This window comes from Zophobas morio, unplaced genomic scaffold (assembly GCF_036711695.1).
Source record: "Zophobas morio isolate AGI-343-1 ecotype UQ-CSIRO unplaced genomic scaffold, CSIRO_AGI_Zmor_V1 ptg000046l, whole genome shotgun sequence".
Taxonomy (NCBI): Eukaryota; Metazoa; Arthropoda; class Insecta; order Coleoptera; family Tenebrionidae; genus Zophobas; species Zophobas morio.
In genome coordinates, this window is record NW_026972151.1 from 2,815,813 (window position 1) to 2,839,362 (window position 23,550).

The following is a 23,550-nucleotide window of genomic DNA, read 5'->3' on the forward strand; positions in this document are numbered from 1 at the left end:
TTTGTAATGTTTCTTTTTCAATGTTGAATTTTTCAATTTTTCGATTTTTAATATTATAGTTTTCTTTTTCTTTATTTTTACTTCCCGAGCGTAAGCAAAGGAAGTATTGTAATCGAGTCCGTCGCCCGACTCTCTACTTTTACGTTTTCTCGATCTTTCATGACCCCTAGAAGACGAAGAAATAGGTCTCCCATTTCCGTCTGTCTGTCCGTCTGTCCGTCCGTCTGTCCGTCTGTCTGTCGTCCCGGATTTTTATTAGACAGATAATCTCCGAAAGTACTGGACCGATTGTTGTGAAATTTTGTAGTTATATTAGGAATATCATGTAGATGGTAAAACGCTAACCAAAATTTGTCTAATCATCCCCACCACTAATGTGATGACGTCAGTTCAAAATTGTACATAGTAAATGGGTTTTAAATTGTATAAAATAATATAGTCGTAAACATGTAGTTTACGACTCCGAATTGAGTTTTTACCCGAAACGTCGAGATTTTTGGAAAAAAAATCAAAATTATAAAACAACATTTTGCAATTTACTTTTGAATCTGCTAATCCGAATGTTTTGAAATGTTGCAGATGTTTTAAGGCTCTAAAGAGCATCATAAATCTTTAGTCAAAATATATTTGGTTATCCCCTCCAAAAACTTGATGACGTCAGCTCAAAATTTTGCCGAATAAATTCTATCTAAAATGTACAAAATATGATGCGTCTGTACTTGTGATATATCACTCCATTCATGTTTTTTGGATTTGCATATACAGGGTGACTCAAAAATATGAATGAATGCGCAAAATTTATTTTACTGATTTACTCAGGAACTACAAAACCGAATGCTTTGAAATCTTGAAGATGTTTTAAAATTATCATAAACATGGTAAATTTTTGATCAAAATGTATTTGGTCGTCCCCCCCTAAAAAATTTATGACGTCACCACAAAATTTTGCTGAATAAATCCTATCTAAAATGTACAAAATATGGTGAGTCTCTTCTTGTGATTTATCATTCCATTCAAATTTTTTCGATTTGCATATACAGGGTGACTCACAAAAATTAATGAATGCGTAAATTTATTTTACGGATTTACTCAGGAACTACAAAACCGAATACTTTGAAATCTTGAAGGCGTTTTAAAGTTATCATAAGCATGGTAAGTTTTTGAGCAAAATGTATTTGCCAATCCCCCCTAAAAAATTTATGACGTCACCACAAAATTTTGCCGAATAAATCGTATCTAAAATGTACAAAATATGGTGAGTGTCTTCTTGTCATTTATCATTCCATTCAAATTTTTTCGATTTCCATATACAGGGTGACTCAAAAAAATTAATAAATGCCTGAATTTATTTTATTGAGTTAATCAGGAACTACAAAACCGAATGCTTTGAAATCTTGCAGATGTTTTAAGGTTATAAAGAGCATAATAAATGTTTAGTCAAAATATTTTTGCTTATCCCCTCCAAAAAATTGATGACGTCAGCTCGAAAGTTTGCCGAATAAATCCTATCTAAACTGTACAAAATATGATGAGTCTGTACTTGTAATTTATCACTCCATTCATATTTTTTGGATTTGCATATACAGGGTGACTCAAAAAAATTAATGAATGCGTAAATTTATTTTATTGATTTACTCAGGAACTACAAAACCTAATGCTTTGAAATCTTGAAGGTGTTTTAAAGTTATCATAAGCATGGTAAGTTTTTGATCAAAATGTATTTGCTCATCCCCCCTAAAAAATTTATGACGTCACCACAAAATGTTGCTAAATAAATCCTATCTAAAATGTAAAAATATGATGAGTCTTTTCTTGTGATTTATCATTCCATTCATAGTTTTTGGATTTGCATATACAGGGTGACCCAAAAAAATTAATGAATGGGTAAATGTATTTTTTTGATTTAATCAGGAACTCCAGAACCGAATGTTTTGAAATCTTGCAAATGTTTTAAGGTTATAAAGAGCATAATAAATTTTTAGCCGAAATATATTTGGATATCTTCTACAAAAAACTGATGACGTCAGCTCAAAAGTTTGCCGAATAAATCCTATCTAGAATATACAAAATATTATGAGTCTGTACTTGTAATTTATCATTCCATTCATATTTTTTGAATTTGCATATGCCGGGTGACTCAAAAAAAAATAATGAAATCTACTGCGAAAAAAAAACATAATAGACATGCAGTCGTCACGTTTCCGACAGCGAGAGAAGTACTGTCTAAACTCTTTAGACCAATTTTTTCAATTTTACACAATTTTAGAATTTTGCTATTCATTTGATTTTTCAATTTTTATATTTTAAATTTTCAATTTTTTGATTTTTCAGTGTTACAGTTTTAACGATAATATAATTTTTCGATTTTACAATTTTTGAGTTTTCCAATTTTATGACTGGATACGTTTTTTCTCCTTTTCAATTTTTCGATTCATTTGTTTTTTATTTATAAGTTTCTAGATTTTCTGTTTTCCAATGTTTCAATTGTTCCGTTTTCAGTTTTTCGATTTTCCACTTTTTCGATTTTCTAATTTTTCGTTTCTTCAGTTTTCCAATTTTTCAAATTTTTCAATTTTTGGGTTTTTCTACTTTTGGAATGAAAAAAATGGAAAATCTGCAAAATTGTAATATTCAGAAATAAAAAATAAAAAAACGAAAAAGTATAAAATGGAAATTTTGATAAATCTAATAGTTATCAAGAACTAGAAAATTTCAAGAAACGAAAAATTGAAAAATCGGAAGATTAAAAATTAAGAATTAAGGAACTTAAAAATTTAAAACCGCATAAAGGAAATATTCTAAAATCTATATTTTCAGTTTTTCGATTCTTTTTCTTTATTTTTTCATTTTTTCGCTTTTTCAATTGTATATTATATTTCAGAATTTTGCCATTCATTTGATTTTTCAATTTTTTGATTTTTCAGTGTTACTGTTTTTCGACTTTACAGTTATAACGATAATATAATATTTCGATTTTATAATTTTCGAGTTTTTCAGTTCTAGGACTCGATACGTCTTATCTTTTTTTAAATTTTTTGGTTAATTTTTTTTTATTAAGTTTCTAGATTTTCAAGTGTTCATTTCTTCAGTTTTTCGATTTGAAACTATCGATTTTTAATTTTTCGATTTTTCATTTTTTGGGTTGGAAAATTTGCAAAATTGAAATACTGAGAATTCAAAAATAAAAAAACGAAAAAGTTTAAAATGAAAACTTTAAAAAATCTTAAAACTGGATATCAGGAACTTGAAAAGTTGAAGAAACGAAAAATTGAAAGATTAAAAATTGAGGAACTTAAAATTCGAAAAATTTAAATATTCTAAAATTGAAATAATGTAAATTAAAAAAAAAAACTGAAAACTGAATGATTGGAAATCCAAAAATTGCAAAATTGTAAAAATTTATAAATTGGAAAATCCAGGAATAGAAAAATCAAAAGAATGAAAGTTTGAAAAATTGAACAAACAAAAATTATAAAATTGAAATAAACATGGAAAAAATAAAGGAAATGAAAAAACGAAAAATTTTGTGATATAAAATTCAGAAAATGAAAATTAAATCATCGGGAACATGAAAAATAAAAATCGAGAGCTTTACAAATCCAGGAAATGAAAAATTGATAAATCGAAAAATTAAAAATTGAGAAACTGAAAAATCGAAAAATAAAAATTGTAATATCAAAAAATTGCAAATCGAAAATTTGAGGAAAGGAAAAATTGAAAAAGTTGAAAAAAGGAAAAATCGTGAAACCCAAGCATTGAAAGCTGGGAAAATTTTAAAATTACAGAAAACGAAAAATTGTGGTACCAAAAAATGTGTGCCGCCCGCTGGTTTCATACCATCGACCCTATCTATGGAGCAAAAACTTTACCACTGAGCTGAACACCTGTTCTAAGAAGGTGGGTATTATGTTGGCAAGACAAGGGGGATTAAACAATAAACAAATATAGCAATAATAAACAAAATCAAGATAAGATTCGTAAACTGCAAGTAGAGGAATATTATTTCACACAAAATCGCTAATGTTAATTCTGCAATATAATGAGCGGACGTCATCGAATTGTTGGAGGGGGTGACTAGCCAAATTTTTGATAGAGTTTTACCATCTGCACGATGTTCCTAACATACATACAAAATTTTACAATAATCGGTACAGTAATTTCGGACATTATCTGTCTAATAAAAACCCGGGACGGTAGACAGACGGACAGACGGACAGACGGAAACGTACTCTAGGGGCCATGAAAGGTCGAGAAAACGTAAAAGTAGGGAGTCAGCCAACGGACTCGGTTACAATACTTCCTTCGCTTACGCTCGGGAAGTAAAAATCTGGGATACGTAGTGCGTCCTGTGTTTTATATGCCAAAAAAGTAAATTTTAATATAAATACAAAAAATTTTTAAATACGCACTGTTCCCACGCGGATGGTTTTAGTAAAAGTATCATTTATGTCCCGTATTACGAACAGTTTCGGAAGTTTTGTCGAAAATTTTACTTGAATATCTATCTACATGTAATGAGCCACATTTGTAATATCTGCTGCTGTAGTTTACCCAGTTTTCTTTATTTCTTAAGGACTAAGTAAAACGAACTCAAGTTAATTGCTACTGTTAATTTAGGCAATAAAGGCGAAATATTAATAGTAACGCAAAATAAATTTAATATTGAATTTAAAACTCAATCTAGTCATAAATCGAAATTAAATTTCAATTTGAGTTCATTTCCTTTTAATAATAGCGAAATATTTCAATAAGATTGTAACGAACTAACACTTAATCTAAGCTATGATTCAGTGTCTATTAAGACTTTAATTATTGTTAGTAAGTGCACTTTCGCTCGAAACGGCTTTAAATTTATTTTTAATTCCGGTCGAACTAAAAGTGACACTTTAGTGCTTCAAGGTGCCGAAAAAAGCAGTCACTAGTTTTACGCTCGGGAGCATAAAAAAATAATTACAAAGAAACAAACTTTTTCGACGATTTTCCGGTTCTCGATGTCATTAATAATGTGAAAGCTCTCTTGAAAACTGTGTTAAAAGTGATCTAATAATAGATGGCAATTTGCTGTTACATTTTTAGAAAGCGGCTCGCGTATAAGAAAGAAAAGTCAAATAAAAATACGAACTCACCAGGGGTGTAGCAAACGTGACTTTCGTAGCGGTTACGACCATCGAGGAAGTTATATCCGTGAAAGCACCTTAGAGACTAAAATCACCTCGTGATGGTAATTGCACGAACACGCTGGATCGAAACAAGATGAATTACTTAAAACCTATCGATCATGTAGCAATATTCTATTCTTCCAGATCTATTATTTAATGTCATTTCGAGGATACGTGTTTCGGTGGAATTTAGCTGGGTTATTTCGGGAAATGTCATTCTGCAGTCACGTTCATTTTTTGTTGTGAGAATTGACAGGTTTTTTGTGAACTTTCATTCGTTGTTGGATCTGTTTTTAAATATCAAGTTATTAATAGGCCTAATTAAGTGGCTTATTAAAAGTCTGTAGAAAATTCTGTAATGATTCGCGGAGAGGGATGTGGTGGGGGGAGCCGCAGGTATATATTAGGAAATAATATTATTAATAAATAATAATTTAATTTAATCCAAGAGCATCCGAGAGCAAAATAAAATTACATTAATTTCCGTGCAGTGATGCCATAAACTTATATAAAAGACGCTGAAATTTCGACTGCACATAAAAAATTAATTGTCTGTAATGTCGAAGCCAAAGTAAGGGATAAAGTAGAACTTCTAATTAGTTGTGTAGGTAGTAAATCCTAAAAAAATATAAAAGCTGACAGACTCGGAAAACTGCAGAAAATTCATGGCGACATTCATATCTCTATAAAAGCTGTCGTCAGCTTTCTCACTAAAATTAAATTTAAAGATGCGAGATCCAGCGGAAACAAAACTAGCTAGTTATAAAAACATTGTTCTCATCGTAAAAGCTTGTGCACCCTTAACAAAGCTGAAAGGGCAAATTTGCATCTCTGCGGCAACGACAAATCAAATTGGTTTCGTTATTTATGTTTTCTCTCAAATCTTTTTTAAATTGGAGTGTCTTATTAAATTTAATGGAAGTTATTTGTACTTTAAGCGAGAAAAAATCTGGGTAAATTGTGACGTTTAATGCGGATTTATTCTTAAAAAACATCGGCCTTTAGGGGAGTCGGGTCCATAAATCAAGCGCCCTATTTACATATTAATAGAAGCTTGAATTGTCTGTTGGCTAATAATAAATTCGTTCCATTTCTTTGACACTCCGTTATTGTAATAAATGGATTTGGAAGTTGGCGAAAAGATCACCGTTATGAAGCGATTTATCATATTAGGCAGGATTTAAAATAACCTGCAACGAAGCACAGGGGGATTTATTAAAGGATAATAGCGCCTTTAGCAAACACGTGCTATAAAGTTGTTTTGATATTACCGAAAATAAGCAATATATAAGTATCTAAATTTTATTTATCTCATTTAGTTTAAGGACAGTGTAATTGATATGCTGCACTGTAAACTGTAATTGCCAGTTTTGGTCTTCGTTTTCCACGAACTTGCAATATACGCTTCCAAACTGCTTCGGTGTGGGATCGATGTCGATAGGTAGTCGACGAACTAAGTAGAACGTCGAGGGAGTCTTGTTATTTTGTCCCTGTTAAAGTTAATTTCATGTCTGTTTACCGAAGCGACTTTTTTATATGTTGGTAGAGCAGTTTTACTGGCAGAGATTAAGTGATGAGGTTGCAGGAGTTTCGAGAGGATTCAGTTTGTTATTTTCTTTTTTGGTTAACTATTGAATTTACAAAAAATAATAAAACTTTGGAGAATTACGTATTCAAGGCGGTTCCGATGGATGGGGATGGCGGAACGACGGCTTTGTTGAAACTTAGAATTATTATTTGCATTTGATAAATTGTACGTCGTTAAAGGGCCTTTTATTATTGCCGATGGGATACTTTGAGTAGGAGCTAACGGTAATGGCGGTAATGTCATAATTATAAGGTGACGAGGAGAATTTATAAAAGCGACGTTCCATGCTATTTCCACTTGACGTGTTGAAACAGGGTTTAGATGTTTTTTGTTAGTACAAAATTAACAATGACTTCGTCAAATTTTTTTCTTTTATGGATATAATTTTTAGTGAGTGTTTCTCCTCAAATAATCAATTAATATTGATTAGAATAATGGAAAATGAGTTTACTAACTGTATTGTAAAAACGATTTAAGGAAAAAAGTTTTAACGACGCGGAATTAAAAAATCCTTTGGTGAGGACATCACAATCGAATGATTCAATACCCTTGCTTCCGGCGTAAAATCGTGCTTCTGGTACGGCACGTGGTCGTCCTTTCACGACCCACGCCGGTCAGAGTTTTTGCGATGCTCACATTCAATATCGGGTGATTTTTTAAATTTATGCTCTAATTGACCATGGCGTCAGCTGTTTCAAATGCACTGCTGACGTACGCGTCTTGACCAACTGGAGCAGAAATGAAAATACATTTACGGTACAGTTTACAATTATTTTCATGTATAGAAGTTTCATTTAAAGGTGGTATTTTTGGCCAGAGTTAATTAAAAAAGGCGCTGTATATTCGTCTTTGTATTTCAATCTCATTTTCTGTAAGGATTGAGTATGCAGTTTCAAAGTAACACTTCGTGTAATAATGTGGGAGTGAACAGGCAAAAGTTTGCCTTCGATTGTCCATCAAACTTGTTTTATGATTTTTTGTTTATTGTATACTGGATTGTCTTTGTTTTATGGTAGCGATTTATGTTGTCTTTTGAGTTCGAAAATAATCTCTTGTATAACTGCACTTTATTTTGATTAAGATTTGTATCCTTGACTTGTATAGTTTTCAATCGTGTTTTTCCTTCTTACCTACTTTTTTAAAATATTGCTCTTAACCCTTTTACTTGGTTTGGATTTAAAAAGAATTATTTGTCGATTTATGACTATTTTTGCTATTGTATGTTTTGTTTATTAATATCCATTTTTACTTCCAGAGCGTAAGCAAAGGAAGTATTGTAATCGAGTCCGTCGGCCGACTCTCTACTTTTACGTTTTCTCGATCTTTCATGACCCCTAGAAGACGAAGAAATAGGTCTCCCATTTCCGTCTGTCTGTCCATCTGTCCGTCTGTCCGTCTGTCCGTCCGTCTGTCCGTCTGTCCGTCTGTTGTCCCGGATTTTTATTAGACAGATAATCTCCGAAAGTACTCGACCGATTGTTGTGAGATTTTGTACTTATATTAAGAATATCATGTAGATGGTAAAACGCTAACCAAAATTTGTCTAATCATCCCCACCACTAATGCGATGACGTCACTTCAAAATTGTACATAGTAAATGGGTTTTCAATTGTATAAAATAACATAGTCCTACACATGTAGTTTACAACTCTGAATCGACTTTTCACCCGAAACGTCCAGATTTTTGGAAAAAAAATCAAAATTATAAAACAACATTTTGAAATTTAATTTTTAATCTGCTAACCAGAATGCTTTGAAATGTTGCAGATGTTTTAAGGCTATAAAGAGCATCATAAATCTTTAGTCAAAAAATATTTGCTTATCCCCTCCAAAAACTTGATGACGTCAGCTCAAAAGTTTGTGGAATAAATCATATCTAAAATGTACAAAATATGATGAGTCTGTACTTGTGATCTATCACTCCATTAATATTTTTTGGATTTGCATATACAGGGTGACTCAAAAAAATTAATGAATGCGTAAATATATTTTATTGATTTAATCAGGAACTACAAAACCGAAGGATCTGAAATCTTGCAGATGTTTTAAGGTCATAAAGAGCATAATAAATGTTTAGTCAAAATATATTTGCTTATCCCCTCCAAAAACTTGATGACGTCAGCTCGAAAGTTTGCCGAATAAATCATATCTAAAATGTACAAAATATGATGAGCCTGTACTTGTCATTTATCACTCCATTCATATTTTTTGGATTTGCATATACAGAGTGACTCAAAAAAATTAATGAATGCGTAAATATATTTTATTGATTTAATCAGGAACTACAAAACGGAATGCTCTGACATCTTGCAGATGTTTTAAGGTTGTAAAGGGCATAATAAATGTTTAGTCAAAATATATTTGCTTATCCCCTCCAAAAACTTGATGACGTCAGCTCGAAAATTTGCCGAATAAATCATATCTAAAATGTACAAAATATGATCAGTCTGTACTTGTGATCTATCACTCCATTCATATTTTTTGGATTTGCATATACAGGGTGATTCAAGAAAATAAATGAAAGCGTAAATTTATTTTACTGATTTACTCAGGAACTACAAAACCGAATGCTTCGAAATCTTGAAGATATTTTAAAATTATCATAAGCATGGTAAATTTTTGATCAAAACGTATTTGGTCGTCCCCCCTAAAAAATTTATGATGTCACCACAAAATTTTGCTGAAAAAATCCTATCTATAATGTACAAGATATGGTGAGTCTCTTCTTGTGATTTATCATTCCATTCAAATTTTTTCGATTTGCATATACAGGGTGACTCAAAAAAATTAATGAATGCGTAAATTTATTTTATTGATTTAATCAGGAACTACAAAACCGAATGCTTTGAAATCTTGCAGATGTTTTAAGGTTACAAAGAGCATAATAAATTTTTAGTCAAAATATATTTGGTTATCTTCTACAAAAAACTGATGACGTCAGCTCAAAAGTTTGCCGAATAAATCGTATCTAAAATGTACAAAATATGATGAGTCTGTACTTGTGATTTATCATTCCAATCATATTTTTGGATTTGCATATGCAGGGTGACTCAAAAAAATTAATGAAGGCGTGAATTTATTTTATCGATTTAATCAGGAATTACAAAACCGAATGCTTTGAAATCTTGGGAATATTTTAAAGTTATTATAAGCATGGTAAACTTTTGTTCAAAATGTATTTGTTCATCCCTCCTAAAAAAATTGATGACGTCACCCTTAAATTTTGGTGAATAAATCCTATCTAAAATGCAAAAAATATGATGAGTTTGTGCTTGTGATTTATCATTCCATTCATATTTTTTAGATTTTCTTAAGAGGTGGTTCAAAAAAATTAATGAAGTCAATTTATTTTATTGATTAAATTAAAGGCAACACTTATTATTAGTATTACACCCCAACCAACCCAATTTGGTAGACACAAAATTTGTTAAAGGAAAAACTCGGTTGAAACATAAGGGTAGCACGCTTATTTACATCGACTTTAACATTACAGACCTGCATTTGTTTTATGCGCTCACTTGGTTCCGCGAATGTGAAATAGACATGTTTATAATCAACCAATTGTGAATTTCAACGTCAAGAATTAAAATAAAACCCAATGTTTTATATAATAAGCGGAAGTCGAAGCAATAAAACCGATGGTCGTTTTGTTTACAGTTTCTCTGTTTGACTCTCACGTATGGTGTTACGCCTGTCATCTTAAATTAAGAATGTTTATACATACACGATTTTCAGTTGCCTCTGATACGTATACGTGAGTAAATTGTTTCGTTATTTTATTGATTATTACAAATCAATATTCAAAACGACCCAATTCATTTTCCCGAAAATTTGAGAATATAATAATTTTATTCTTAGTATTACACTACATCTATCCCAACTGATATACGTGTCCTTGCAAAAATGTTGATGACGTCATCGCAATTTTTTTTTAAATTCCCACTACAAAAATGTAATGAGAAAAAAAACACAATAGGCATGCAGTCGTCAAGTTTCCGACAGCGAAAACTCTTTAGACCAATTTTTTATACATCATTTTGATTTTACTTTGTTTGGCTGATTGTACTTTCCATTAAATCTACGTGAGAAGTTTGCTTCATTAATTTTCTTTAAATTTATTTGTAAATACGAAATTCTATTAATATAACGGGTGTACAATAAAGAATATATTAAAATATATATTATCTTAAATCCAGTCGGGTTGACAGACAATTGACATTTGACTTGACAGTAGTTCTTTTTAGAACTGAAATTTTAGCCAGAATGACTTTTTCTGAACAACATAAAGTATTCATGGTAATGTTTTACTATCCAAACTGTATAAAAGTAGATGGAACATGGCAATATTCAATTGGATTATGTATGGAAGAGTTTTCTACTTCGGGTAATTCTATCTGTCATTTGCAACAATAACTTGGTTTGTCTGTTGGGACCTGTAATACGATTCTTAGAAAAAGTCTTCATTTGCTTCTCTGTTGTCTCACATCTATATATGAATTACGACCAACTGATTTTATAAATACTTTAGTTCTGGATGGTTATCGGCTTTTGGGCCGCGATTAGTCTACGCACAATTATTGGTCCGTTTTTTGATGGTAAACAGTTTGTCATGCCTGTTTTCATCCCACTTTTAATCATCTAATTAACGTTATGTTTCAATTAATTTGACGGATTTGTTTGCAATTCTGTCAAATTAAGTAAATCATAACGTTAATCAGGTGATTAAATCCTGCAAGACACTGAGACGACATTTTAGCTCTGTTTTTGAATCAGCTGGATGATGATTGATGAGTTAGTTTACGATTACTTTCAGCAGGATGGTGCTACGGCTCATATAACTGGCGGCATAGATCATGTGATGTCACTCCCTTGAGTTGTTCTTGTGGCCACATATAAAAAAATTAATTTATGTAACTTCTTTAAATAACTTGGAAAAATTAAGGGATATAAAAACATTAATAACATAAAATTAATGAAAATGATAACAAATCAAGTGTTCTAAAAATGTGACCAATGCAATGCATTTGTTGTAATTTAATGTTAAACTTGTTTAATAATTCAACAGATATACCCTACAAAATGTCTTAGTCAGTTTATTTCAATAATAATTTGCGTTAAACAGATTTGCACTAAAATGAGAAAATGTCTTCTTACCTCACATTATTTTGTTGTTAAATGTAATTCGCTAACCTTTAACAGAATTCACCGCCTGCTTCAAATATATTTTTTATTGTACGCTGGCTATTATAAAATAAAAATATTAATTAATATTAGCTTTTTTATTTGCTAATTCCTTCGCGATTCATATTCGTCCTGTTTTTGCCTGAATTCCTTCCCGAGCGTAAGCGATAGCGTCCATCGGGCGATTGACTACATTCATGTTTCTCGACGTTTCATGACCCCTAGACTCGAAAAAACATTTATTCCATTTCCCTCGGTCTGTCGTTTGTCTGTCATATATGTTGGTTTTTATTAGACAGATAATCCGAATAACAATTTGATGACGTCCGTGGATTAAGTTAAGTAAGATTGTCTAAATTTTATGAAGTAATGTACTCGTAGTTTATGAATCTTCCACGATTTTTATCACAATTACTTAGCAGTAGTTTTTTTGTTGTACAGTATTTTTGACGTGGTGTATGTATCCGTTTCACTTTCACTTATGATTCTAAGCTGCGTTACTCGTATATTGATGTAATAACTGAATAGCTTGTCTGCTGCGCCGTGTGGGTTCGAATCCTTTACCGAGTGTTTTTTTTCCTTGTGACTTGTAATAGGATGGTAATAAATGATTTACATGAGTTGACTATGAATTTACTTTATTAATGTGCTGCATCATTTGACTTTTTGCTAAATTTATTATGGAAGTCTGTTATTTTTGTTATAAGTACCTAAAGCCATTAGAAAGTTAAATAATAGTACAGTTTCTGGAGTTGATCAAGTTCCTAGCTTTTTTTATCCAAGATTTTTCGGCCGTTATAAAAATGCCATTGGAACGTCTTTATAGCCTTATTTCAAGAACTTCCTGCTTTCCTACTCTATGGAAAATCGCTAAAATTCTGTCAATATTCAAAAGCGGTGATAGAGCACTTGGCAAGAAGTATGGGCCAATATCATTGCTATGCAATTTCTCCACAATTTTTGAATCAATTTTACATAATCACCGTGGATTCGATTGACTGAATAATCCTCGTTCCCGAAGGTCGCCACTATTTAAACCCATACTTCTTTCTCGAGGTGCGGCGCTTGGAATCTTTCTGGATTGCCGTTCGCGACTTCCGCTTTCAGGCTTTTAGCGCTCCGCCGCTCGGTCGGTGTCATTGACGATGAGTTATCATCGGCGTACAGACCAGAAAGTTCTTGAATGCCCATAGGCGTCGTACCGGGGCGGCGTATGGGTTTATTTCGAAACAGTATCTTAAGAATCTTAAAGGAAGCAACTAGAAATAGGTTCTCTTAGAAGTTATAAAGATATATGTACTATTATTTTTACATTTTTTTTTGAGAATGTTATTATAGATGGAAGTTAAAATTTTGAATTTTGATTTTTTTTTTGTTATGATAGTTATATTCATAAATGTAGGTTGTAGACTGTTTAGTTTTCAATTATCAATTGTTAATTTAATATATTGTCCTGTAATTGGAGCATTGTTCTGTTGGGCAATCAAATTTATTTATTTATTTTATTTAAGTAAAACATAGTTTTTGGGAACGAATCTTGCTGTTTCCGGACGAGGTCAAACCGAATCCGGAATAGCATCAAAGTAAACATTTTTCGAAAATACATAGTGGGCTGCCATCATAGTACCCAGATTATTGAATGTAAACACGAAAAAATTTGTCGGTCGTTTTTGCACAAAATGCAGAACCCGGAAAATATTACAGAAAACGCGAAGAAAATTGTGTTAGATTTACTTTCAACAAAGTCTCGTTAAATTTATGAAAAGGAATATGAAGCATTCATTGGATAGAAAAAAGCGAAGAAGATTGTAATTGTAGATGATCATCAAAAGTTGTCATAGTAACTTTTTGGGACCGAGTCAGAAAAAGACTCTTTTTACGGACACTTTTGAGTCCGTAAAATGGCTGTTTTTGGGAACGTATACAAAAAACTGTATTTTCGAAGATGGCAATTTTTTTGTCAAGTCGTGTTTACGGCCCTGTAAATGTAAATCATTTATTAACACCCTGTATTATCTATGTTTTTACATATCGGGGTTATCATAAAATAAATAAAAGGGGCGAAGGAACTTGTATCTAAATAACCTTAGACCAATTTTTCCGTTTTGGTTTTCAAGATTTTTTAGACTCAGCTACTATAATTTCTCGACTATAAGGTAACTTGTAAATTTTTTCAAAGAAACTATCAACTAAAATTAAGGTTGATATCGTCTCAAAAAATAGTTTATATAGTTCAATCGTTAGTTTTTAGGTTTTATAATTGCAGAAAATGTAATCTCAGATAACATCCATACAATGAATTTTGATTGTTGTGCTTAGTATTAATTATGTTCCATATATATCATTCTGATTTTATATAACTGGTTACATTTTTTGTTTTAGTAAAAAATTGGAACATGACTAGCATATTCGACATGTGAGATGGTAACCATTATATTTACTTTAACTATTTCATTGAAAAATATACACTGAGAATTCAACCAAGCATTTGTTTCGCAATCAAACGTTTTCTTGTAAAGTATTTATAATTTAATATTTATAAAACTGTTACTTGTAACACAAAATTATTCACAATTGTGGCTACTAAAAGATTCTATAAATGATTATAGGTAAGTAGGTCATGAAAACGTGCCGCCTCTCAGTTTTAAACTTTACTAAATGCCCAAGGACACACGACAAATACCACACGCATCTGTATAACTGGTTGCCTAAATGATTCATATCTTACTAAAAAATAAAACTAATTCATTACAATAAAAAGAATGGCTATTAAACGTCGCAGTAAATATTGAAAATGTTGACCATTTTGTTCAAGGTACATGTTCACTCTATTTTTAATTTGAAAAATTTTCTGTAATCCTTTCGTCAATACCCATTGTAAAATTTTATGTTGCAACAGCAACTCCTGAGTGCTGATGAAATTTTGGCAAATATGTTTGCGGATTCTGCTCAAGTCGTCACAAATCATCAACAACTTTCTCAGACACTGAAAGTCTTCCAGGAGATTTCCCTTTGTCGCCACTGTCAGTTCGAACAAATCTGTCGATTACGTGGCTAATGTGAGCTCTAACGAGGTTTCTTGAATTATCAAATAACGATGTTTGCCTACAAGCAATTACACCCACTCTTCATTTACGAATGTATTATTGCCATAACATAACATAACAATGGAAGTGTCTTGTTCGACACAATAAACCACTTTCACGGTATTTGCTTCCTAGCACAAAAACAAAATTTTCGTACGCAAGCACCAAGAATTTTGAAAACGACTATTTTGTTGTTTTGAACTTAGATCAACGAGAATTACTGTAATTCACACGTGAAAAACGTTAGAACAGTAAAAGCGATGACTTTAAATGATAGGTTACAAATGACGTTAATGACAAGTGAGAACTGTCATAATGAGGCATAATTTCAGCGAAGCGGGATTTTTGAAATCCATGGCCAACTACGACCTTAGAATGATTTATAAATACCCTGTAGTTACTGCATATACTTATTTAATTGTAATTTATTAATGCCGTAATGTCTAGCTTTCCAGTCTAGAACATAATCAATAATAATTATCAGTAATCTGTATTTTATTTACGTACAGTATATCAGATCCAGATTTGCTCCTACATAAGCTATTCTGATGTTTATTATCGTTTTCACAAATGGATCCTTGATGCGTGTTCGTTATGCCCCGAATTTCTTGGTTGATGTGTCTAGACGAAGCCATAAATTATCTCAAAGCAAAAAACAAATACCGAAAATTTTTGTTATTGATCGTGTGTGCAATGTGTCTGCTAGACATAAACACATTTTATTTTGCTATTTACTGCAATATTGTGTTAAAATAATTAATTACAATTTTTGTCCGATTGTTTGTTTGTTTGCTTGTTTGTTACTACATAAAAACAATACGCAGTTGGTGTTATTCAAGTTTGTTTGCAAGTTTCATTAATTTTTGTGCAACAAACGATCTTTGTTATGTAAATGTTCAATTTGTATGTAAAAGCCTAAACAAGGTTATATAAAATGAATGAATAGCAATTAACGAACTTGAAACGAAAGTTCTGTTTTGCCCATTATATCGCACGTGAAAGAGTTTGAGAGTTATAAATTTGAAAGGTTATGCACTTGTTATGACATTGATTAAGTAATTACGAATATGAAATTTAAACTATATTTTCGCGGCGCATCCACTAAATTTATGCTATAGCCAAAAGCGTTTGGCGCAATGCAATGACTTTAGTTTCAACTTCCTCAATTTTCTGTAGAGAGTTTTCACCAGATTTAAATCATCTTCGTAATAAATCTGTGTGGTGTTCAGCAAATTGCCGGCTGTTATTTTTTATTTTGTTTTCAGCAATGGCTGAATTTATGTATTACTTATTTCTAGAATTGTGACAGATAATAACGTGTTTTCCAAGAAAAATAGACTGTGCAGTAGTTGTAGTAGAATATTAATCTAGTCTTAAGTACACTCGCTCTCGGAGTAATAATTGGGTCTATTGTCCCACTCTAACTAGCAATCTTTTTTTTCTTATTTATCGCGAAGGATCTGAGCAACAATTAAGGAAACGTCGGGATATCAGCATCAAAATCTTTTTTTATACCTCCATACTTATTTGCATCTCATGTCTTAAATCTGTCCAGTTTGTCACCACTTTATTTTCCATCTTTTTATCTACTGCCGCTCCATTTCGTGCCACAATCTCCCTTTTTATTACCACATTTTCATCAACTCGCTTATTCACGCAATCATTTTTCTTCTGAATCGCCGCTTTTCTCTCTCCTTCCAAGTCCAGTCTCCGAATTTATTCCTTTGCAACACTTTAATGAAAATATACTTCCTTAGCTTACGCTCAGGACGTAAAAAGTGATAACAGACTGATTGAGTTCTGGTGGCGATTATTAAATAGAATATTGGAGTATACATCATGTAACACTACTTCTAAAATAAATAAAATAACTAACTTTTAGTAATAGTCTTCTTTAAACTTTTAACCATAACATAAATAAATGTCGTTCGTCCAAAAAAGTTCCGACAAACAGCGTTTCGTAATTTAAAGCAAGAAAACCGAAATTAAACTTTCGTTAGAATGATCTTGTTAGTGCTCCCCGTAGCTATCGTTCGAAAAAAAAAATCGCTCGATAACAACGATTCAAGAAAGTGACGTTTTCTAGGAATAATTTGAAAACCCGACGCGATTTTAACGAGTTTTAAAGTTGCCTGATCGAAAGTACTACTCAATTTATTTTGATCGGAAACTCTACTCCTCGACGATTACGGCAGGACTATTCTAACGATTGCACCATCTTGTCCATTAAATATCTCATTATCGAAGTCGTCCTTATCCCATTTTGACGTCAGCCAGTGAGACGGCTTTAACCTTATAAAAGTTTCAATAGTTGAGTATCGATCGAGAACGTGATGGTTTTCGAAGGTTATTTTGGTGGGGGATATGTGAGGGGTAACCATTTGGTCTACAAAAGGAGTTCATAAAAGTTGATTAAACTTTTGCAGGTATTTGTAGTTTTTTAGCTGTGTGTAGAATTCTTTGGCGTATCTGAACACTCGATAGGGGAGAGTAGAATGAAAAGTTAGAACACTTTCATTATCTTTTCATTTATTACTGCCGTATTTTCTAAATAATATAGTTCATATGATACCAGGACGTTATCCATTGATCATAGTTTTAAAATTTTATGAAGTAAGCATGATCCCTTGCGCACGCGATAAACTATAATAAAAACTGTTTCCTCATTTTTTCCTGTGTTTAAAAATTTAGTAACAGCATAATTGACAGGACAATGAATTTAAAATTAAAGAACGCTAAAGTTGCCATAAACATAAAAAGGGACCACTTACCAGTCTCATTGATTGCTTTAAAACGCCTTGCCTTTTTCAAGATACCATCACCAAACACTTTTCGAGTGAATTTATATGAGATTGTAATGCAAAAAAGAAGACACGGAAACATCGATATCTTTTCTTATTTTATGAAATATAAATCGATAACATAAACATTTTGTTAAATATTGGTAAAGAACTATATTTTTCAGTCACATTTATTTAAACATTTTTTCCCTCACTTTCAGAAGCTTAGCGCGATGTATTTTAATGTGTTTTCTGATACAGATTTCTTTGATGAGAAATTTTATGTTTAAGAAAAAAACAGAGGCGGATTAATAAACCAAACGTGCAGATACAAATTGTTTTGCCTATTTATCAACATTTTCAAAGTTCCTTTACAATTTTTAATGAGACTACGTAATTAGATTATTGGCGTAGATAAACAAACCACGTGTGGTTAGCATTTAACTATCTACCGATAGTCTTAAAGGACATTCAAATTTCCGTATCAATCAGTCTAGTAGTGTTAGAAATTACGTGTGCAATCATCTCGCCAACAGACAGACGCTTTCGTACTGAAAAGTCGTAAATCCTAGAGAAAGTATAAAATTATGCTCGAAAAGTGATTAATAGACAAAATCAATAAAATTTCATTTTCTTTTAACACAGATGCATATTTTGATATGCCACCATGATGCTGGTTATCTGTACGTGCTTAATTGTCTAATCTTCCGAACATCCGAAATTCAGCATGTATTGAACACACATTTTGTTCCATTCTTTTTCTGCTGATTAGTGAAGTTTGTCTGACTATCTCACCTCAATGTTGAATTAATGTTCTTGAAAATATGAAAAAAAAAGTTCGGCTTTGTAAATGGTCTATAACAAAATAACAAAAATATATAAAATAACAATATGGTGCAAGTATGTTGTATGTATGGTGCAACAACTAATTCATATGTAATTTGACCACCAAAATACCAAACAATATAGAATTTTCCCTCATTCATCACAGATTTTGGAAATAACTTACTCAGCCATTTTGCTACGTACAAAATTTGTGTAAAAGAATTTCTTGAACATTCAAATGTTATTGTTTGATTGTATCGTATAGTTCACGACTAACATGAATTATTTATCAATTTAATAATGACGGCAAAATAGCCCATTTTTGTATTTAAATTTCCTTGAAAAGGAGTAAGACCGATAAACGTTTACCTAGTTGTTTTAAATTTATCGTTAAAGATAATAATGTAGTACTGGTAAATGTAGAAGTAAACAAGTCTTAATAAATTTGTGTTAATATGTAAAACAGACAAGACTTTATAAGTTTTTAGTGTCAAAAAATGGAAGACAGGGAACTAATGGAAACTACCGAAACTAAACTTAGAAAACACACTATAGGAAAGACCAATATTATAGCATCAATACCATTTTTGTAAGTGTTTTAACAATTATTATTAATTTTATAAAACTTAAGTACTTGCCGTCTTAAGTTGGCAAGTACCTATAATTCTGAAAGGTTGGAAGCAAGAGCTAACAGAAGAAGATCTTTGTATACCACTGAAAGAATATGACTCTAAACGATTAGGAGACAAGTTAGAACGTATCTGGCAAGACGAAGAAAGGTTTTCTAAAAACCCGTCACTAACCACAGCGCTATGGAAACTAGTGCGAAAAGAATTCGTGATTTATGGGTTCTTGTTGTTTATATTTACAGTAACCTCCGTGTAAGTGATGTTTGTTATAAGAGTCTTCCTTCTATTCTATTTTTTAGTACCATACAGCCATTCTGCTTAAAGAAAATTTTAGATTACCATACACCCAATCAAACTGACGTATCTCTAAGAGAAGCCTACATATATGCTGCAATTACTGTCGCAACAATTTTCCTACTTATGATTATAAGTCACTGGACCTTATTACAACTCACACTTCTAGGGTTAAAGATCCGAATAGCTTGTTCTTCACTGATTTATCGTAGAGCTTTGAAACTAAAACAAAGTTCTTTAGAGAAAGTGCCGGTAGGTCACGTCATTAACTTGTTGTCAAATGATGTCAACAGATTTGAGACAAGTGTGACATTTCTTCCCAGCATTTGGATAGTACCTGTTAATATAGTAATAGTAACTGGTTTTCTGGATTTCACTCTTGGTCATACAGCCATTTGTGGAATCGGTGTCATGGTTATTTTTCTAATGTTTCAAAGTTAGTTATTTTTTAATTTTCGTTTCATATTAAGACAACTTGTTTTTGCAGTGTACTCAATGAAAATGCTTTCTTCTGTCAGACGAAACGTTGCTGAGAAAACTGATTACAGGGTGTGTTTAATGAATGATGTAATCTGCGGTATTCATGCTATCAAAATGTATACTTGGGAGGAACCGTATCTGGAACTGATACACAACGTTAGAAAGTAGGAAGTTTAATTGCCAAGGAACGTTTGACTAAGGTATATTAAATTTTTGCAGACAAGAATTGAACAAAGTAGTTACAAGTAACCAGATTCGAGTTCTAAATCTTGTTTTTAGAATATACATCTCAAAATTATGTGTTTACTTAGCAGTATTGGTATCTACATTGTTGGGATTACGTTTAACGCCGCAGTACGTGTTCGTGATGTTTAACATTTATGAAACATTGAAAATAACTACAACTTCACAGTTCCAACATGCTGTAGGACAGGTTGCTGAAACAAAGATTTCGATTAAACGAATCGAATCGTACTTATTGCACGACCACCAAACTTTTCCTTTAATCAAAAACACAAAAACGCTCACTCCAAATATAGATCCGAATCTTAAATTTAAACAAGAAAAGTATCAGACCAAAAACGGAGTCTGTCTAAAAAATGTTAGCATCAAGTGGAATTCCAGTTCTCCTAGTTTTAACTTAAAAGATGTTCATTTTGAAGCTTTACCCGGAGAGCTAGTTGCTGTAGCTGGTGCTACTGGTAGTGGAAAATCGACACTACTTTATTCAATTTTGAAAGAAGTTGATGTGCTTAAAGGCAATATTGAGGTGGAAGGAACGGTCTCTTATACATCACAAGAAGCTTGGATTTTCTCAGCAAGTATTAAACAAAATATTCTCTTCGGTGAAGATTTCGACAGACAAAAATATCTCAAAGTACTTAACGTCTGTGCTCTTGAACACGACCTAGCCCTTTTTGCGCACGGTGACCAAACACGCGTTGGTGAAAGAGGGGTTATGTTGAGTGGTGGTCAAAAGGCTAGAATCAGTTTAGCAAGAGCTGTGTACAGAGATGCTGATATTTATTTGCTTGATGATCCATTGTCAGCAGTGGATGCTCAAGTAGCACATCATATTTTTAATGACTGTATTTGTGGCTATCTGAAAACCAAATGTGTAATTTTGGTGACGCATCAGATACAATATTTAAATCGTGTAGACAAAGTATATTTTATTGAGTCACAAACAATTTATAAGTGTAATGAAGACACGAATTTTGCAAATTTTGGAAAATATTTTGTTGATGAAGTTTCAAAGTCGGAAAAAACAACACCTAAATCCTTGGAGCTACATCAACTTCAAGTTGAAACTAAAGAGCACCGAAGTTCTGATACCACGTTAAGAAAAGCCTACAAAGATTACGTTAGTGCAGGAAATTTTTTGTTTACTTCTGTTGTGTTTGGTTTTTTCTTGTTAAGTTTAGGGATAAATATTGCAGTTGATTATTTTATCACATTATGGGTCGATTCAGAGCAAGGAGCTACCAACACAAGTTCAAACTGGTTAAAATTACTCGACAAAAATTATTATTTATACATATATACGGCTCTAGTGTTGCTTTTAACACTGTCGTCACATGGTTTTTCTTGCTTGTTCGTAACGTGGTGCAAATCAATTTCAATCAACTTGCATAACATTATGTTACAAAGGATTGTCAATGCAACTGTAACATTCTTCAATCGGCATTCTTCTGGTCGAATTCTTAATCGTTTCACCAATGATGTAGCAACCATTGACGATATTATTCCAGTGACTTTTATGACTTTACTAACGAGCCTTAATGTTATATTAAGTGTAATTTGTCTTATTATTTTGTCAAATTACTGGATCGTTTTTCCTGTAGTTTTGGTTATTCTAATAACGATAGGTTTTAAAATGATATTTCAGCACACTAGTCGCAGCCTAAAAAGAACAGAGGCAGTAGGTAAGTTATATTACTTTTAATTTGTTCGTCAAAGTTAAACATTATGTTTGTCCAGCTCGAAGTGCAGCACTTACACATTTGTCGGCATCTTTACAAGGTTTGCCGATAATAAGAGCTTTCGGACTCGAAAGTAAAATGGTAGATGAATTTGATCATCACGAAAGCCTCCACAGTTCAGCCTATTATTTATTTACGGCAACATTCTCCGCATTTGGCTTCTGGACGGATCTTGTTTGCTCCTTATTCAACACTCTAGTAATTTTTAGTTTCTTCTTTCTAAAAGTTGGTATGTATGACAGAATTCAGTTCTTTTTTTTTCTTACAAAAGTATAGATTCTTCTGTGGGTTTCGTTGGGTTGACCATAACACAGTCTATGGTGTTAGTACGACTAGTTCAGTATACTTTAAAAAACTGGGGAGATCTTGAAGCAAGAATGGTTGCAGTGGAACGAATAAAGGAATATACAGAAATAGAAACAGAAAATAACGATGGAGTTGTAAAAGTAACCCAAGAGTGGCCAATGACTGGCAAACTATCATTAATTTCAGTTTCTCTACGATATTCTCCCGATACTCCCTTTGTCTTGAAGAATATCTCTTTCGAAATTAAACACGGAGAAAAAATTGGAATTGTTGGCAGAACCGGTGCTGGCAAAACCTCACTCACGTCAGTGCTTTTCCGATTGTTTCGCTATGAAGGAGATGTTTTTATCGACGGAGTTGACACTAAAACCATACCTTTAAACGTTCTTCGTTCTGCAATTACCATAATCCCCCAAAACCCGGTTTTATTTTTGGGTACTGTGCGCAAAAATATAGACCCTTTTGACAGTTACACCGATGACGAAATTTGGAGTTGTTTGGAAGAATTAGAACTGAAAGAAATGGTTTCTAAATTGCTAAATGGCTTAGAAAGTCAAATTTCCGAGAGGGGCACAAATTTTAGTTTCGGTCAAAAACAGTTGCTGTGTCTTGTTAGAGCCATGTTGAGAAATAATAAATTAATCGTGCTGGATGAAGCTACAGCCAATGTCGATTTAAAGACGGACGAACTAATTCAGTCCGTTATTAGACGGAAATTTGGAAATTGTACCGTGTTGACTATAGCGCATCGTATAAACACGGTCATAGATTCTGACAGAATTTTGGTCCTCGATGATGGTGTAATTGTGGAATTTGATCATCCTTTTCAGCTGTTGCAAAACACGAAAGGCTTTTTTTATGAATATATTAAACAATATGGAAGTGTAGTGGTGTCGGAGTTTAAGGCAAGTGCTGAAGATGTAAGTTTTATACAATTTGAAAATAAACATGAGATTGAACTTTGGCTTTTTAGAATTACAGACAACTAAAAGCTGCTTCAACTTTAATAGAATGATGAAGGATGAAAGTTAATTTACTTGTGTTTATCTTGAATTAAATATATCATCAATTTTTATCATTAGTTATTTATTCATTTTTAATGATCATGTCAAGGATAGAGCACAAACCAGTAATATGTTTCACAACCAATGTTTTCTCGACGTTTCATGACCTCTAGTGCACGAAAAAATAGGTCTTCCGTTTTCTGTCTGTCTGCCGTTTGCCGTCTGTTGGTGTCGAA

The 23,550-nt window shown here is 32.3% G+C and overlaps 2 protein-coding genes and 1 long non-coding RNA gene across 12 annotated transcripts in view; 2 read left to right on the forward strand and 1 right to left on the reverse strand.

Moving 5' to 3' along the window:
• The window catches only part of LOC135142399 (uncharacterized), a 283,252-nt gene that overhangs the window by 80,246 nt on the left and 179,456 nt on the right, over positions 1-23,550 (forward strand). The window lies entirely within an intron of this gene.
• The window catches only part of Cngl (Cyclic nucleotide-gated ion channel-like), a 360,771-nt gene that overhangs the window by 78,479 nt on the left and 258,742 nt on the right, over positions 1-23,550 (reverse strand). The window contains exon 1 of one of the 10 annotated variants that reach the window (XM_064074086.1): positions 5,127-5,183. The exons of the other annotated variants lie outside the window; for them this stretch is intronic. Coding sequence (XP_063930156.1) covers positions 5,127-5,168 — 42 coding nt within the window. The 5' untranslated portion in view covers positions 5,169-5,183. Of the gene's footprint in view, positions 1-5,126; positions 5,184-23,550 lie in introns of those variants that run through there. 10 annotated transcript variants of the gene reach the window in all.
• LOC135142340 (ATP-binding cassette sub-family C member 4-like) lies at positions 19,059-23,335 on the forward strand. Its single transcript, XM_064074028.1, has 8 exons — positions 19,059-19,208; positions 19,267-19,500; positions 19,548-19,978; positions 20,030-20,186; positions 20,242-21,947; positions 22,003-22,233; positions 22,281-23,230; positions 23,284-23,335. The coding sequence occupies exons 1-8, from the start codon at positions 19,117-19,119 to the stop codon at positions 23,323-23,325; spliced, it is 3,843 nt and encodes a 1,280-aa protein (XP_063930098.1). The 5' UTR covers positions 19,059-19,116; the 3' UTR covers positions 23,326-23,335.

Coding starts and splice junctions, on each gene's coding strand:
- LOC135142340 (XM_064074028.1), top strand. CDS start 19,117: ATGGAAGACAGGGAACTAATGGAAACTACCGAAACTAAACTTAGAAAA. Junction 19,209..19,266: donor ATAGCATCAATACCATTTTT/GTAAGTGTTTTA, acceptor TGCCGTCTTAAG/TTGGCAAGTACCTATAATTC. Junction 23,231..23,283: donor TTAAGGCAAGTGCTGAAGAT/GTAAGTTTTATA, acceptor TTGGCTTTTTAG/AATTACAGACAACTAAAAGC.